The sequence below is a fragment of the Salmo salar genome, chromosome ssa16 (genome assembly GCF_905237065.1).
Source record: "Salmo salar chromosome ssa16, Ssal_v3.1, whole genome shotgun sequence".
Taxonomy (NCBI): Eukaryota; Metazoa; Chordata; class Actinopteri; order Salmoniformes; family Salmonidae; genus Salmo; species Salmo salar.
Genome location: NC_059457.1, coordinates 80,311,043 through 80,329,385, shown reverse-complemented (window position 1 = coordinate 80,329,385; position 18,343 = coordinate 80,311,043). Strand labels below are relative to the sequence as shown.

The 18,343-nt window shown below is 42.7% G+C and overlaps 1 protein-coding gene across 1 annotated transcript in view; it reads left to right on the top strand.

Annotated features, from left to right (window-relative positions):
• The window catches only part of LOC106590460 (dynein regulatory complex protein 11), an 11,087-nt gene extending 5,915 nt beyond the window's left edge, over window positions 1-5,172 (top strand). Inside the window, exons 3-4 of the mRNA XM_014181519.2 lie at window positions 593-824; window positions 3,185-5,172. Coding sequence (XP_014036994.1) covers window positions 593-824; window positions 3,185-3,386 — 434 coding nt within the window. The 3' untranslated portion in view covers window positions 3,387-5,172. The remainder of the gene's footprint in view (window positions 1-592; window positions 825-3,184) is intronic.
• The last annotated feature ends 13,171 nt before the right edge of the window (window positions 5,173-18,343 follow it).

Here is an 18,343-nt window from a genome sequence, read left to right as displayed (position 1 = left end):
TTGGTTTATAGTGGTCTATATTGGTTTATAGTGGTCTATAGTGGTCTATATTGGTCTATAGTGGTCTATAGTGGTTTATAGTGGTCTGTATTGGTCTATATTGGTTTATAGTGGTCTATATTAGTTTATAGTGGTCTATATCGGTCTATAGTGGTTTATAGTGGTCTATAGTGGTCTGTATTGGTCTATATTGGTTTATAGTGGTTTGTATTGGTCTATGTTGTTTATAGTGGTCTATATTGGTTTTAAGTGGTCTATAGTGGTTTATAGTTGTCTATAGTGGTTTATAGTGGTTTTTAGTGGTCTATAGTGGTTTATGGTGGTCTATAGTGGTTTATAGTGGTCTATAGTGGTTTATAGTGGTCTGTAGTGGTCTATATCTAGGCCAACCTGATAGCTATGGACAGATAGGGAATGAAACCTCCACAGATTCTAAATCCACCAGAAATGAGTTGGCATGAACAATACTGGTGGAAGGAATATGGTAGGCCCACCAGTAATCATGCATCTTTTCAAATAAAATGTTGTTTTCATTGCCGACTTCTGGTTTGAACTCTAACCTTTCTATCCCTGTCTGTGCTATGTCCTCCAGTGCTGTGGAGGGAGCTGCTATGTGGCGGCGGTGCTCGCCTCACCCCCAGCCTGGACCTGAGCTCCCTGGCCAAGGTGACAGACTGCTACACCCAGGGCCACATCCTGCAGGCTGTGATGCAGGTGCTGATCCCTCGCAGGCTGGCCCAGCAGACTACCAGACCACTGAAGAGTTCATCCCTCCACTGGCCAGACAGGACCCCGTCTACAAAGAGGAAGAGGAGGCCTTTAAGGTTCAGTAGCATCAATCAATTAATGACCTTTGATTTGCATAAAGCTTTCTTACATATGTTTATCACCAAAGTGCTCAGTATAGCCTTACTCCCACAGAAATCAGAGGTGACAATTGGAAAGCTCCTATGTAGGAGGAAGGAAGGGGTTGTTTTGCCGTTATAACGGTTCAAATGGTCCTCTGTATCTCATGTTTTTGCCTTTATTGTGCTGATTGGTGTACATCTATTATCATAATCAGATATGAATTTAGTATTATTACTATTATCATTATTTTATTATGAATTCAGAATTATAATCAGATATCATTTCAGTATTATAATCAGATATCAAATCAGTATTATAATCAGATATCAATTCAGTATTATAATCAGATATCAATTCAGTATTATAATTGGATATCAATTCCGTATTATAATTAGATATCAATTCAGTATTATAATTGGATATCAATTCAGTACTATAATCAGATATTAATTCAGTATTATACTCAGATATCAAATCAGTATTATAATCAGATATCAATTCAGTATTATAATCAGATATCAATTCAGCACTATAATCAGATAGCAATTCAGTTTTATAATCAGATATCAATTCAGTATTATAATTGGATATCAATTCAGTATTATAATTAGATATCAATTCAGTATTATAATTGGATATATATTCAGTGCTATAATCAGATATTAATTCAGTATTATACTCAGATATCAAATCAGTATTATAATCAGATATCAATTCAGTAATATAATCAGATATCAATTCAGCACTATAATCAGATAGCAATTCAGTTTTATAATAAGATATCAATTCAGTATTATAATTAGATATCAATTCAGTATTATAATCAGATATCAATTCAGTACTATAATCAGATATGAATTCAGTATTATAATCAGATATCAATTCAGCACTATAATCAGATAGCAATTCAGTTTTATAATCAGATATCAGTTCAGTATTATAATTAGATATCAATTCAGTATTATAATCAGATATCAATTCAGCACTATAATCAGATAGCAATTCAGTTTTATAATCAGATATCAGTTCAGTATTATAATTAGATATCAATTCAGTATTATAATCAGATATCAATTCAGCACTATAATCACATAGCAATTCAGTTTTATAATCAGATTGTCACGACTTCCGTCGAAGTCGGCTCCTCTCCTTGTTCAGGCGGCGTTCAGCGGTCGACGTCACCGGCTTTCTAGCCATCGCCGCTCCATTTTTCATTTATCCATTTGTTTTGTCTTGTTCACTGCACACCTGGTTTTCATTCCCCAATCACACTACATGTATTTATTCCTCTGTTCCCCCTCATGTCTTTGTGTGAAATTGTTTTGTGTTACGTGTCAATTTTGACGCGCTAGACTGGTGTTCGTTTTTTCCGTGTTTTATATTCACGAGGTATGTTTATTTGTTTGAACAATATTATTGCGACTGTTTGCGTGTTTTTGCACTTTTGCCAATTGGCTGGAGGTTCTGACGCAGTGGCGTCCGTCTGTTGGTTTCTCCTGCCTAACCAGTATTATAATCAGATATCAATTCAGTACTATAATCAGATATCAATTCAGTATTATAATCAGATATCAATTCAGTACTATAATCAGATATCAATTCAGTATTATAATCAGATATCAATTCAGTACTATAATCAGATATCAATTCAGTATTATAATCAGATATCAATTCAGTACTATAATCAGATATCAATTCAGTATTATAATCAGATATCAATTCAGTATTATAATCAGATATCAATTCAGTACTATAATCAGATATCAATTCAGTATTATAATCAGATATCAATTCAGTACTATAATCAGATATCAATTCAGTATTATAATCAGATATCAATTCAGTACTATAATCAGATATCAATTCAGTATTATAATCAGATATCAATTCAGTACTATAATCAGATATCAATTCAGTATTATAATCAGATATCAATTCAGTACTATAATCAGATATCAATTCAGTATTATAATCAGATATCAATTCAGTACTATAATCAGATATCAATTCAGTATTATAATCAGATATCAATTCGGTACTATAATCAGATATCAATTCAGTATTATAATCAGATATCAATTCAGTACTATAATCAGATATTAATTCAGTGTTATAATCAGATATCAATTCAGTATTATAATCAGATATCAATTCAGTACTATAATCAGATATCAATTCAGTATTATCCGATGAACTCCATATATACATTTGAGAGTCATGCTCCAACAACCACCACATGAGGGTGCTGTGTTCCTACAGTTAGGAAGGAAATGCCACTGTATAACAGGTTATATTTTCTCAGACTGTGGATTGATGGCTGTGAATGTGTTTCCAGATGTGGTACGGCAAGACACCTTTGGGTAAGAAGAGGGCACGGGCAGCCAAGGCCATCGAGGAGGAGGGAGAGTCGGGCAAGGACAAAGACAAGCAGGGCAGTGGGAAGAAGACAGGGAAAGAAGAGAAAAGCAAGAAGAAAAATAAGTAAATATCAAAGACAAAAGATAGATGTCGTCAACATTGGGGAGGTATACAGATAGGGACTTTCAGGGGATGTCATGTACATTCCTAGTTCTTAGATATGATGGACGATACATTTACTACCAGTCTATGAATGGAAATGTCATGACGCAGTATAACGGTAACAGTCGATCGTGTTAGGATCATAATGAAAAAAGTAACTGTTTATCTTGTATGAGACCAGATATAAAGTATGTCAAATAAATCATTGTTATCGCAGTGTAAATATTTAAGATGGAAATAAGTGTTCTTGATTTTAGTCCAAATGGATCACAGCAGTATCATTTCATGAGATTCTATTTAGGGGATGTTTATTTTCAGTCTCTGACTATTTTGACCATTAGAAGCTAATTAGCCTTGTTGATGAGCGCTGAGTTGTTTAAACTGGGGGCTCTGAGCTGCAGTGGGGGGGGGGGCGTCCTGAGACTCACAAACCCCCCCAAATACACCCCGTCGCAGCCGAGCCCCGGGCTCCCCTCTCTCCCCTGTCCTGAGACAAATCATCATTAACCATCCCCAGAACCACGAAACCGTGCAACGATGGAGGGATTCCTCTCAAATGTTAGCTGCTAACCGTAATGACGAAAAAACACAGCAGAAAGATAAATGAATCAATGAAACAAATGGTGCCTTGTATTTCCTGTCTGTCTTCCTTTCTCTCTCTCTCCCTTTCTCCTTTCCTCAGCCATCGTTGGGTTTGAGTGGCTTCTGTGCCATGGAGTCTGTTAATTAGCCTGTGTAATTGTCATTGTTGCCAGTTACAGCCAGGGGGCTTCAGGCAGAGAGGCACTGTGCAATGTAACAGCACCTTGTCCCAGGTCGCCCTGTGCTACTGTTTACACCCAGTTAGCACTAACAAGCCAGCCTGCCCTGCCAAGCGGCTGACCCACTTCCCGGCCCCAGCAAGCCTCTACTAGCTCCCCAAGGACCAACTACCCCCCCCCCCCCCTTCACTGGCCATCTTTAATCAAGTATTCGTCAATGGGAAACCAGATCCCCATTGTCCACCACAGCATAACCCTAACCTTGCATCTGTACCCTCTTGTCTTTTGGGTGTCTGTCTCCCCCCCACTCTCTTGTCCCTGTCTTTATTGTCATCCTCTACCTTCCCTTTCTGTCTGTCTGTCTTTCTCTCACTGTCCCATCCCATCGCTCTCTCCTTTTCTCTCTTTATCTCTCTCTATCTCTCTCACTCTCCTTCTTCTCCATCCCATCTTTCCTCCTGCCAGGTGGGTTTACAGAGCGTGACAAACACTGTCACCTTTCCTGCTCCTTGTAGCTTAAATCAACATCTAATTGAATTATTCATGTGTGTGGACCACCGCCTTCTTACCCAAGAAAAGGCCCTTAAGCAGTCTTTTATGTGACGACGAAGCTGTTTTTTACTCCAGTGGTGTTCCCTTTGGGATCTATTTACTGTAGTATGACTGAGGTGAACCATGACGTGCATTTATCCAGAATAACACATTCACAATGTCTTAATGCACAGATAATTAGCCAAAGCGTAAAGACAGCATTGCGTTTGGTTAATTGTTTACAGTGTGATGGTTACTAGCGTTAGAATCAGCTGACCTGTATCTCAGACAGACTTATTTATTTGATTTTGCCCATCTTCTCCTCCTTCATGCTTCATTTCCTCATTTCCATAAAACTGGATTTTTCTCTGCATTTTTGTGGCGATGATAATTAAGCATTATTTGATTAGATTAATCATTCTTTCATTTCTGTGTTTTGTGATGACAGAGTCGGGGGTGATTCAACCCTGTGGTCATGGCAGTAATAAAATCAAGACCTCTGTCGACTCAAGGAGACTTTTAACCATTATTTTGCAATTCCTATTTATGTCCCTGTCTCTTGGCTTGAGGGCCCAGTTCTCCATACACAGCCATACTTTCTCTCTCAACCCCTGACCTAGTGTTCCTTTTTATGGTGATGTATCCAGTCTTTCCACCCAGTCCTTAGCCAGAGGTGGGAAGAAATGCTGATATGACCTAGAAAATGTTCAGCTCAGGTCCCAGCCCCAGTCCCAGCTCCAACCTGAGCTCCATTCCTATTCCCAACCCCAACCCCAGCACCAGCCTTCCTCTGTAGCCCAGGGGGAGTGATGCTCTGACAGGCTCATTTGCGGTGCGATCCCCTGGTCTACTGGGGCCCTGTACTGGGACAGAGTGACAGCTCGGAGCTCCCTGGGTGGGAGGGGGACACAGGCTCAGGGGGGTCCCCCCTCCACCTCACTGCCTGTCACAAAGTTCCTATGCTGTTTTTCAAGGTAGCATCCACTTTACAACCATGAAACCTTCAAATAATGTTTGATATCTTTCCTGTATTCCACTGTTCTATTGTAATAAAATAGATGTATACCATATACATAGACCATACATATACCATATACATAGACCATACATATACCTAGACCATACATATACCAAAAACATAGACCACACATATACATAGACCATACATATACCATATACATAGACCATACATATACATAGACCATACATATACCATACATATACCTAGACCATACATATACCAAAAACATAGACCACACACATACATAGACCATACATATACCAAAAACATAGACCACACACATACATAGACCATACATATACCAAAAACATAGACCACACATATACATAGACCATACATATACCATATACATAGACCATACATATACATAGACCATACATATACCATACATATACCTAGACCATACATATACCATATACATAGACCATACATATACATAGACCATACATATACCATACACATAGACCATACATATACATAGACCATACATATACCATACATATACCTAGACCATACATATACCATATACATAGACCATACATATACCATATACATATACCATACACATAGACCATACATATACATAGACCATACATATACCATACATATACCTAGACCACACATATACCTAGACCATACATATACCAAAAACATAGACCACACATATACATAGACCATACATATACCATACACATAGACCATACATATACATAGACCATACATATACCATACATACACATAGACCACACATATACCATACATACACATAGACCACACATATACCATACATAGAGATATACCATACATAGACATATACCATATACAGTGCCTTGCGAAAGTATTCGGCCCCCTTGAACTTTTCGACCTTTTGACACATTTCAGGCTTCAAACATAAAGATATACAACTATAATTTTTTGTGAAGAATCAACAACAAGTGGGACACAATTATGAAGTGGAACGAAATTTATTGGATATTTCAAACTTTTTTAACAAATAAAAAACTGAAAAATTGGCCGTGCAAAATTATTCAGCACCTTTAATTTCAGTGAAGCAAACTCTCTCCAGAAGTTCAGTGAGGATCTCTGAATGATCCAATGTTGACCTAAATGACTAATGATGATAAATAGAATCCACCTGTGTGTAATCAAGTCTCCGTATAAATGCACCTGCTCTGTGATAGTCTCAGAGGTCCGTTTAAAGCGCAGAGAGCATCATGAAGAACAAGGAACACACCAGGCAGGTCCGAGATACTCTTGTGGAGAAGTTTAAAGCCGGATTTGGATACAAAAAGATTTCCAAAGCTTTAAACATCCCAAGGAGCACTGTGCAAGCGATAATATTGAAATGGGAGGAGTATCAGACCACTGCAAATCTACGAAGACCCGGCCGTCCCTCTAAACTTTCAGCTCATACAAGGAGAAGACTGATCAGAGATGCAGCCAAGAGGCCCATGATCACTCTGGATGAACTGCAGAGATCTACAGCTGAGGTGGGAGACTCTGTCCATAGGACAACAATCAGTCGTATACTGCACAAATCTGGCCTTTATGGAAGAGTGGCAAGAAGAAAGCCATTTCTTAAAGATATCCATAAAAAGTGTCGTTTAAAGTTTGCCACTAGCCACCTGGGAGACACACCAAACATGTGGAAGAAGGTGCTCTGGTCAGATGAAACCAAAATCGAACTTTTTGGCAACAATGCAAAACGTTATGTTTGGCGTAAAAGCAACACAGCTCATGACCCTGAACACACCATCCCCACTGTCAAACATGGTGGTGGCAGCATCATGGTTTGGCCCTGCAGGGGCAGGGAAGATGGTTAAAATTGATGGGAAGATGGATGGAGCCAAATACAGGACCATTCTGGAAGAAAACCTGCTGGAGTCTGCAAAAGACCTGAGACTGGGACGGAGATTGTCTTCCAACAAGACAATGATCCAAAACATAAAGCAAAATCTACAATGGAATGGTTCACAAATAAACATATCCAGGTGTTAGAATGGCCAAGTCAAAGTCCAGACCTGAATCCAATCGAGAATCTGTGGAAAGAACTGAAAACTGCTGTTCACAAACGCTCTCCATCCAACCTCACTGAGCTCGAGCTGTTTTGCAAGGAGGAATGGGCAAAAATTTCAGTCTCTCGATGTGCAAAACTGATAGAGACATACCCCAAGCGACTTACAGCTGTAATCGCAGCAAAAGGTGGCGCTACAAAGTATTAACTTAAGGGGGCTGAATAATTTTGCACGCCCAATTTTTCAGTTTTTTATTTGTTAAAAAAGTTAGAAATATCCAATAAATTTCGTTCCACTTCATGATTGTGTCCCACTTGTTGTTGATTCTTCACAAAAAATTATAGTTGTATATCTTTATGTTTGAAGCCTGAAATGTGGCAAAAGGTCGAAAAGTTCAAGGGGGCCGAATACTTTCGCAAGGCACTGTATATACATATACCATACATGCACATAGACCATATATATACAGTGAGGGAAAAAAGTATTTGATCCCCTGCTGATTTTGTACGTTTGCCCACTGACAAAGAAATTATCAGTCTAAAATTTTAATGGCAGGTTTATTTGAACAGTGAGAGACAGAATAACAACAACAAAAATCCAGAAAAACGCATGTCAAAAATGTTATAAATTGATTTGCATTTTAATGAGGGAAATAAGTATTTGACCCCTCTGCAAAACATTACTTAGTACTTGGTGGCAAAACCCTTGTTGGCAATCACAGAGGTCAGACGTTTCTTGTAGTTGGCCACCAGGTTTGCACACATCTCAGGAGGGATTTTGTCCCACTCCTCTTTGCAGAGGAGTGGGACATCCACCAACGCCACGTTGCACCACAGACTGTCCAGGAGTTGGCGGATGGAGCAAGACATGATGTCCCAGATGTGCTCAATTGGATTCAGGTCTGGGGAACGGGCGGGCCAGTCCATAGCATCAATGCCTTCCTCTTGCAGGAACTGCTGACACACTCCAGCCACATGAGGTCTAGCATTGTCTTGCATTAGGAGAAACCCAGGGCCAACCGCACCAGCATATGGTCTCACAAGGGGTCTGAGGATCTCATCTCGGTACCTGATGGCAGTCAGGCTACCTCTGGCGAGCACATGGAGGGCTGTGCGGCCCCCCAAAGAAATGCCACCCCACACCATGACTGACCCACCGCCAAACCGGTCATGCTGGAGGGTGTTGCAGGCAGCAGAACGTTCTCCACGGCGTCTCCAGACTCTGTCACGTCTGTCACGTGCTCAGTGTGAACCTGCTTTCATCTGTGAAGAGCACAGGGCGCCAGTGGCGAATTTGCCAATCTTGGTGTTCTCTGGCAAATGCCAAACGTTCTGCACGGTGTTGGGCTGTAAGCACAACCCCCACCTGTGGACGTCGGGCCCTCATACCACCCTCATGGAGTCTGTTTCTGACCGTTTGAGCAGACACATGCACATTTGTGGCCTGCTGGAGGTCATTTTTCAGGGCTCTGGCAGTGCTCCTCCTGCTCCTCCTTGCACAAAGGCGGAGGTAGCGGTCCTGCTGCTGGGTTGTTGCCCTCCTACGGCCTCCTCCACGTCTCCTGATGTACTGGCCTGTCTCCTGGTACCGCCTCCATGCTCTGGACACTACGCTGACAGACACAGCAAACCTTCTTGCCACAGCTCGCATTGATGTGCCATCCTGGATGAGCTGCACTACCTGAGCCACTTGTGTGGGTTGTAGACTCCGTCTCATGCTACCACTAGAGTGAAAGCACCGCCAGCATTCAAAAGTGACCAAAACATCAGCCAGGAAGCATAGGAACTGAGAAGTGGTCTGTGGTCTCCACCTGCAGAACCACTCCTTTATTGGGGGTGTCTTGCTTATTGCCTATAATTTCCACCTGTTGTCTATTCCATTTGCACAACAGCATGTGAAATGTATTGTCAATCGGTGTTGCTTCCTAAGTGGACAGTTTGATTTCACAGAAGTGTGATTGACTTGGAGTTACATTGTGTTGTTTAAGTGTTCCCTTTATTTTTTTGAGCAGTATATATACATAGACCATACATATACATAGACCATACATATACATATACCATACATATACATAGACCATACATAGACATAGACCATACATATACATATACCATACATAGGCCATACATAGACATATACCATACATACACATAGACCATACATATACCATACATAGACATATACCATACATAGACCATATATATACATAGAGCATACATACACATAGCCCATACATATACATAGACCATACATATACCATACATAGACATATACCATACATAGACCATATATATACATAGAGCATACATACACATAGCCCATACATATACATAGACCATACATATACATAGACCATACATAGACATAGACCATACATATACATAGACCATACATATACATAGACCATACATAGACATAGACCATACATATACATATACCATACATAGACGTAGGCCATACATAGACATATACCATACATACACATAGACCATACATATACCATACATAGACATATACCATACATAGACCATATATATACATAGAGCATACATACACATAGCCCATACATATACATAGACCATACATATACCATACATAGACATATACCATACATAGACCATATATATATATACATAGAGCATACATACACATAGCCCATACATATACATAGACCATACATATACATAGACCATACATATACCATATACATACCATACATATACCATACATAGACATATACCATACATAGACCATACATATACACCGATTTATAGTTCAAATGTTATGCTGATGACGTTTCAGACAAACTCAGGAAGCTAGGCCAATTTGAGCTGGTTGGTTAGTATTATCTGGTTGGTTAGTACTATCTGGTTGGTTAGTATTATGTGGATGTTAGTACTAGCTGGTTGGTTAGTATTATGTGGATGTTAGTACTAACTGGTTGGTTAGTACTATCTGGTTGGTTAGTATTATCTGGTTGGTTAGTGGTTGGTTAGTACTATCTGGTTGGTTAGTGGTTGGTTAGTACTATCTGGTTGGTTAGTTTTATCTGGTTGGTTAGTATTATCTGGTTGGTTAGTATTATCTGGTTGGTTAGTGGTTGGTTAGTACTATCTGGTTGGTTAGTATTATCTGGTTGGTTAGTACTATCTGGTTGGTTAGTATTATCTGGTTGGTTAGTGGTTGGTTAGTACTATCTGGTTGGTTAGTATTATCTGATTGGTTAGTGGTCGGTTAGTACTATCTGGTTGGTTAGTTTTATCTGGTTGGTTAGTATTATCTGGTTGGTTTAGTATTATCTGGTTGGTTAGTGGTTGGTTAGTACTATCTGGTTGGTTAGTATTATCTGGTTGGTTAGTACTATCTGGTTGGTTGGTTAGTGGTTGGTTAGTACTATCTGGTTGGTTACTATTATCTGGTTGGTTAGTGGTTGATTAGTGGTTGGTTAGGATTATCTGTCTGGTTAGTATTATCTGATTGGTTAGTGGTTGGTTAGTATTATCTGGTTGGTTAGTGGTTGGTTGGTTAGTATTATCTGGATGGTTAGTTTTGTCTGGTTGGTTAGTGGTTGGTTAAACATATCTGGTTGGTTAGTAGTATCTGATTGGTTAGTGGTTGGTTAGTATTATCTGGTTTGTTAATACTATCTGCTTGGTTAGTGGTTGGTTAGAATTATCTGGCTGGTTAGTACTATCTGATTGGTTAGTGGTTGGTTGGTTAGTATTATCTGGTTGGTTAGTTATATCTGGTTGGTTAGTAGCATCTAATTGATTAGTGGTTGGTTAGTATTATCTGGTTGGTTAGTATTATCTGTTGGTTAGTATTATGTGGTTGGTTAGTGGTTGGTTTGTATTATGTGGATGGTTAGTATTATCTGGTTGGTTAGTATTATCTGGTTGGTTAGTGGTTGGTTAGTATTATCTGGATGGTTAGTATTGTTTGGTTGGTTAGTATTATGTGGTTGGTTAGTGGTTGGTTAGAATTATCTGGTTGGTTAGTGGTGGGTTAGTATTATCTGGTTGGTTAATACGATCTGGTTCATTAGTATTATCAGGTTGGTTAGTATTATCCGGTTGGTTAGTGGTTGGTTAGTATTATCCGGTTGGTTAGTGTTGTGGTTGGTTAATATTCTCTGGTTGGTTAGTATTATGTGGTTGGTTACTATAATGCGGTTGGTTAGCATTACAGTATGTAGTTGGTTAGTATTATGTGGTTCGTAAATATTATGTGGTTGGTTAGTATTATCTGGCTTGTTAGTATTATCTGGTTGATTAGTATTATGTGCTTGGTTAGTATTATCTAGTTGGTTAGTATTATGTGGTTGGTTAGTATTATCTGGTTGGTTAGAATTATCTGGTTGGTTAGTATTATCTGGTTGGTTAGTGGTTGGTTAGTATTATCTGGTTGGTTAGTATTATCTGGTTGGTTAGTGGTTGGTTAGTATTATCTGGTTGGTTAGTATTATCTGGTTGGTTAGTGGTTGGTTAGTATTATCTGGTTGGTTTGTATTATCTGGTTGGTTAGTATTATCTGGTTGGTTAGTATTATCTGGTTGGTTAGTATTATCTGGTTGGTTAGTATTATCTGGTTGGTTAGTTTTATCTCGTTGGTTAGTATTATCTGGTTGGTTAGTATTATCTGGTTGGTTAGTATTATCTGGTTGGTTAGTATTATCTGGTTGGTTAGTTTTATCTCGTTGGTTAGTATTATCTGGTTGGTTAGTATTATCTGGTTGGTTAGTATTATCTGGTTGGTTAGTATTATCTGGTTGGTTAGAATTCTCTGGTTGGTTAGTATTATCTGGTTGGTGTGTATTATCTGGTTTGTTAGTATTATCTGTTTGGTTAAAAATATCTGGTTGGTTAGAATTATCTGGTTGAATTATCTACTTTTATTTAAACTCTTAGCCATATAGAGATATGAGGTCTGGGACAGTATTGTTACTGCTGGTTTGATGACAGATCAGAGGTCCGAGGACAGTATTGTTACTGCTGGTTTGGTGACAGATCAGAGGCCTGGGGACAGTATTGTTACTGCTGGTTTGGTGATGGATCAGAGGTCTGGGGACAGTATTGTTACTGCTGGTTTGGTGACAGATCAGAGGTCTGGGGACAGTCTTGCTACTGCTGGTTTGGTGACAGATCAGAGGTCTGGGGACAGTCTTGTTACTGCTGGTTTGGTGACAGATCAGAGGTCCGGGGACAGTCTTGTTACTGCTGGTTTGATGACAGATCAGAGGTCTGGGGACAGTATTGTTACTGCTGGTTTGATGACAGATCAGAGGTCTGGGGACAGTATTGTTACTGCTGGTTTGGTGATGGATCAGAGGCCTGGGGACAGTATTGTTACTGCTGGTTTGGTGACAGATCAGAGGTCTGGGGACAGTCTTGTTACTGCTGGTTTGATGACAGATCAGAGGTCTGGGGACAGTCTTGTTCCTGCTGGTTTGGTGACAGATCAGAGGTCTGGGGACAGTCTTGTTCCTGCTGGTTTGATGACAGATCAGAGGTCTGGGGACAGTCTTGTTCCTGCTGGTTTGGTGATGGATCAGAGGTCTGGGGACAGTCTTGTTCCTGCTGGTTTGATGACAGATCAGAGGTCTGGGGACAGTCTTGTTCCTGCTGGTTTGGTGACAGATCAGAGGTCTGGGGACAGTCTTGTTACTGCTGGTTTGATGACAGATCAGAGGTCTGGGGACAGTCTTGTTCCTGCTGGTTTGGTGACAGATCAGAGGTCTGGGGACAGTCTTGTTACTGCTGGTTTGATGACAGATCAGAGGTCTGGGGACAGTCTTGTTCCTGCTGGTTTGGTGACAGATCAGAGGTCTGGGGACAGTCTTGTTACTGCTGGTTTGGTGACAGATCAGAGGTCTGGGGACAGTCTTGTTCCTGCTGGTTTGGTGATGGATCAGAGGTCTGGGGACAGTCTTGTTCCTGCTGGTTTGGTGATGGATCAGAGGTCTGGGGACAGTCTTGTTCCTGCTGGTTTGGTGATGGATCAGAGGTCTGGGGACAGAGATTGATTGGTTGTAACACTCACCTGTTATTGTTATGGCCTCCAGTCCAAGGACATTAGCCCTCCCTCTACAGGGCCACATCCTCCCTGTGTGTCTCTCTCTGTTTATCTCTCTCCCTTTATCTCTTTCTCCCTCTGTGTGTGTGCGTGTGTGTGTGTGTGTGTGTGTGCGTGTGTGCGTGTGTGTGTGTGTGTGTGTGTGTGTCACAGCAAGTTTAGTCACACACTCCATCGTGTTGGTGGGGAGGAGAGAACTGCTTACCTCAATTCCAGAATAATTATGGAGTGGAAAAGAAGAACAATTAGCCAGCTGGGTATTATAAAACAAAGCAATTAATGTTATGCTAATAAGTCGGATTTCCAGCAATTGTCGATCATTTGCTAATCATTCGTTAATTAGTCTGACTTTTTAGTGCATCAATTTATGAGAGATTAATGAACAGACAGATTCTGGTATTTAACAAACTCTCTCGGCAGCAGTTGAGAGTTCTGTTCCTTCCTGCTGTGATCGTAATTGCTGTTATGAAAAGTCAAACTCCATTGAGACACTTTTACAACCATGTCCTCTAGTGTATCATATTCCTGGGACAACACATGAGATCTCTGGGACAACACATGAGGTCTCTGGGACAACACATGAGGTCTCTGGGACAACACATGAGGTCTCTGGGACAACACATGAGGTCTCTGGGACAACACATGAGGTCTCTGGGACAACACATGAGGTCTCTGGGACAACACATGAGGTCTCTGGGACAACACATGAGGTCTCTGGGACAACACATGAGGTCTCTGGGACAACACATGAGGTCTCTGGGACAACACATGAGGTCTCTGGGACAACATGAGGTCTCTGGGACAACATGAGGTATCTGGGACAACACATGAGGTCTCTGGGACAACATGAGGTCTATGGGACAACACATGATGTCTCTGGGACAACACATGAGGTCTCTGGGACAACACATGAGGTCTCTGGGACAACACATGAGGTCTCTGGGACAACACATGAGGTCTCTGGGACAACACATGAGGACTCTGGGACAACACATGAGATCTCTGGGACAACACATGAGATCTCTGGGACAACACATGAGGTCTCTGGGACAACACATGAGGTCTCTGGGACAACACATGAGGTCTCTGGGACAACACATGAGGTCTCTGGGACAACATGAGGTCTCTGGGACAACATGAGGTCTCTGGGACAACATGAGGTCTCTGGGACAACATGAGGTCTCTGGGACAACATGAGGTCTCTGGGACAACATGAGGTCTCTGGGACAACATGAGGTCTCTGGGACAACACATGAGGTCTCTGGGACAACATGAGGTCTCTGGGACAACATGAGGTCTCTGGGACAACACATGAGGTCTCTGGGACAACACATGAGATCTCTGGGACAACATGAGGTCTCTGGGACAACACATGAGATCTCTGGGACAACATGATGTCTCTGGGACAACACATGAGATCTCTGGGACAACATGATGTCTCTGGGACAACACATGAGATCTCTGGGACAGCAGCGTAATGCTCACTATCTAGCCTACGTTTCATTACTGTGGGATCCTCTAACTCTAAGATACTGTATGTCCTTTTTTCCTAGATTCAACTAGGTTGTTTGTCACATTAAATGTGTTAATGAGGATGATTGCTTGCTTGCTTTCTCTCCTTGGGGACAGCCATGCAGGTCTGGGATGGAATTGAATTTCAGATGTTGAGTGGGATGAAGGTCCATACTCCCCTTTCCCCTCAGTGATAGTCCTATTACCATCCTGCTCTCTCCTATGACAGATCATTTCCATAGTCCTGGAGTGCCTGGTCTCTTCCACTGGGATCATTTACCTTGCCCTGGGTCATACACACTGAAAAGAAGACACTATAACAAAATTATGTTTACGGTAGGAAATTAAAGAAACCCATCTGCATATAAAAATATTAATTAATTGCTGCAAGGGACACGTTCTTTTTGACGTTTCCCAGAAACCTGTCTACAGGGCCTTTAGTGTTGAGTAGACAGGCATTCATTAGAGTGGTTTAGTTGGACAAGTAGGGCTAGGATGACACCAGAATATAGAGACCACAGACCCTGCACTGAGAGAGAGGGAGAGAGAGAAAGGAATAGGGAGAGAGAGAGAGATAGGGAGAGAGAGAGAGGGAGAGAGGGAGAGGGAGAGAGGGATAGGGAGAGAGAGAGGGATAGGGAGAGAGAGAGGGAGAGAGAGAGGGATAGGGAGAGAGAGAGGGATAGGGAGAGAGAGAGAGAGAGAGAGAGAGAGAGAGAGAGAGATAGAGAGAGGGAGAGAGAGAGGGAGAGAGAGGGAAGAAGAGAGGGAGAAAGAGAGAGAGAGAGAGAGAGGGGAGAGAGAGAGGGAGAGAGAGAGAGAGAAGGAGAGAGGGAGAGAGAGAGAGAGGGAGAGAGAGAGAAGGAGAGAGGGAGAGAGAGAGAGAGAGAGAGAGAGAGAGAGAGAGAGAGAGCGAGAGAGAGAGAGAGGGATAGGGAGAGAGAGAGAGGGATAGGGAGAGAGAGAGGGAGAGAGAGAGAGATAGGGAGAGTGAGAGAGAGGGGAGAGAGCGATAGGGAGAGAGCTATAGGGAGAGAGAAAGAGAGAGAGCGAGAGAGAGAGAGAGGGATAGGGAGGGAGAGAGGGGGGGATAGGGAGGGAGAGAGGGGGGAGAGGGAGAGAGAGAGGGATAGGGAGAGAGGGAGACAGAGAGAGAGAGGGAGAGTGAGAGAGAGGGGAGAGAGAGAGGGGAGAGAGCGATAGGGAGAGAGCTATAGGGAGAGAGAAAGAGAGAGAGCGAGAGAGAGAGAGAGGGATAGGGAGGGAGAGAGGGGGGATAGGGAGGGAGAGAGGGGGGAGAGGGAGAGAGGGTGATAGGGAGAGAGAGAGAGAGAGGGAGAGGGAGAGAGAGAGGGATAGGGAGACAGAGAGAGAGGGAGAGTGAGAGAGAGGGGAGAGAGAGAGGGGAGAGAGCGATAGGGAGAGAGCTATAGGGAGAGAGAAAGAGAGAGAGCGAGAGAGAGAGAGGGATAGGGAGGGAGAGAGGGGGGGAGAGGGAGAGAGGGTGATAGGGAGAGAGAGAGAGGGAGAGGGAGAGAGAGAGGGATAGGGAGAGAGGGAGAGAGAGGGATAGGGAGGGAGAGAGAGAGAGGGAGAGAGGGATAGGGATAGAGGGAGAGAGAGAGGGATAGGGAGAGAGAGAGGGATAGGGAGGGAGAGAGAGAGAGAGAGAGGGATAGGGAGAGAGAGAGAGAGAGAGAGGGATAGGGAGAGAGAGAGAGAGAGAGAGAGAGGGAGAGAGGGATAGGGAGGGAGAGAGAGAGAGAGAGAGGGATAGGGAGAGAGAGAGAGAGAGAGAGGGATAGGGAGGGAGAGAGAGAGAGAGAGGGAGAGAGGGATAGGGAGAGAGAGAGAAAGCAAAAGCATTTAGTCCAGCTCTTTTAAATACCTGTAAAAGACTATCAGTAAGGGTTAGTCGGCCTCACTGGGTCCTGGGTCACACACAGAGCAACCAGACCTTTTGTTGTGAGACGGTTTGTGTTTCTGAACCAGATGAAGACGCCATTAAACCCCAGATGTTCCACTCCTCAATTACACTGCGTCAGGCCGCGCTAATTCGCGTCCGTCCAGCGAAGGTCACAGCTCCAGCAGGGCACTTTGGGAAATCACAGGGCCTCATGGGCAGGGGTGGGACGGCTGGGACGGAGTTAATTTGAATGTATATTTTTATGGCCGTCCAAAACAGAAGCTGGTGGTAATTATCTACATAGCTTCCTCCTCCCCCTCCCTCTGAGGCAGTGTGTCTTTTCTTCCCCAGCCCAAGGTAGCAGTATACTCCAGGAAGACAGACAACCCATGCCGTTAGCCCAGGACACCACAACTCACCATTTGACTCCTGGAAGACAGACAACCCATGCCGTTAGCCCAGGGCACCACAATCCACCATTTGACTCCTGGAAGACAGACAACCCATGCCGTTAGCCCAGGACACCACAACTCACCATTTGACTCCTGGAAGACAGACAACCCATGCCGTTAGCCCAGGACACCACAACCCACCATTTGACTCCTGGAAGGCAGACAACCCATGCCGTTAGCCCAGGACACCACAACCCACCATTTGACTCCTGGAAATAGACAACCCATGCCGTTAGCCCAGGACACCACAACCCACCATTTGACTCCTGGAAGGCAGACAACCCATGCCGTTAGCCCAGGACACCACAACCCACCATTTGACTCCTGGAAATAGACAACCCATGCCGTTAGCCCAGGACACCACAATCCACCATTTGACTCCTGGAAGACAGACAACCCATGCCGTTAGCCCAGGACACCACAACCCACCATTTGACTCCTGGAAAATAGACAACCCATGCCGTTAGCCCAGGACACCACAACCCACCATTTGACTCCTGGAAGACAGACAACCCATGCCGTTAGCCCAGGACACCACAATCCACCATTTGACTCCTGGAAGACAGACAACCCATGCCGTTAGCCCAGGGCACCACAATCCACCATTTGACTCCTGGAAGACAGACAACCCATGCCGTTAGCCCAGGACACCACAACCCACCATTTGACTCCTGGAAGACAGACAACCCATGCTGTTAGCCCAG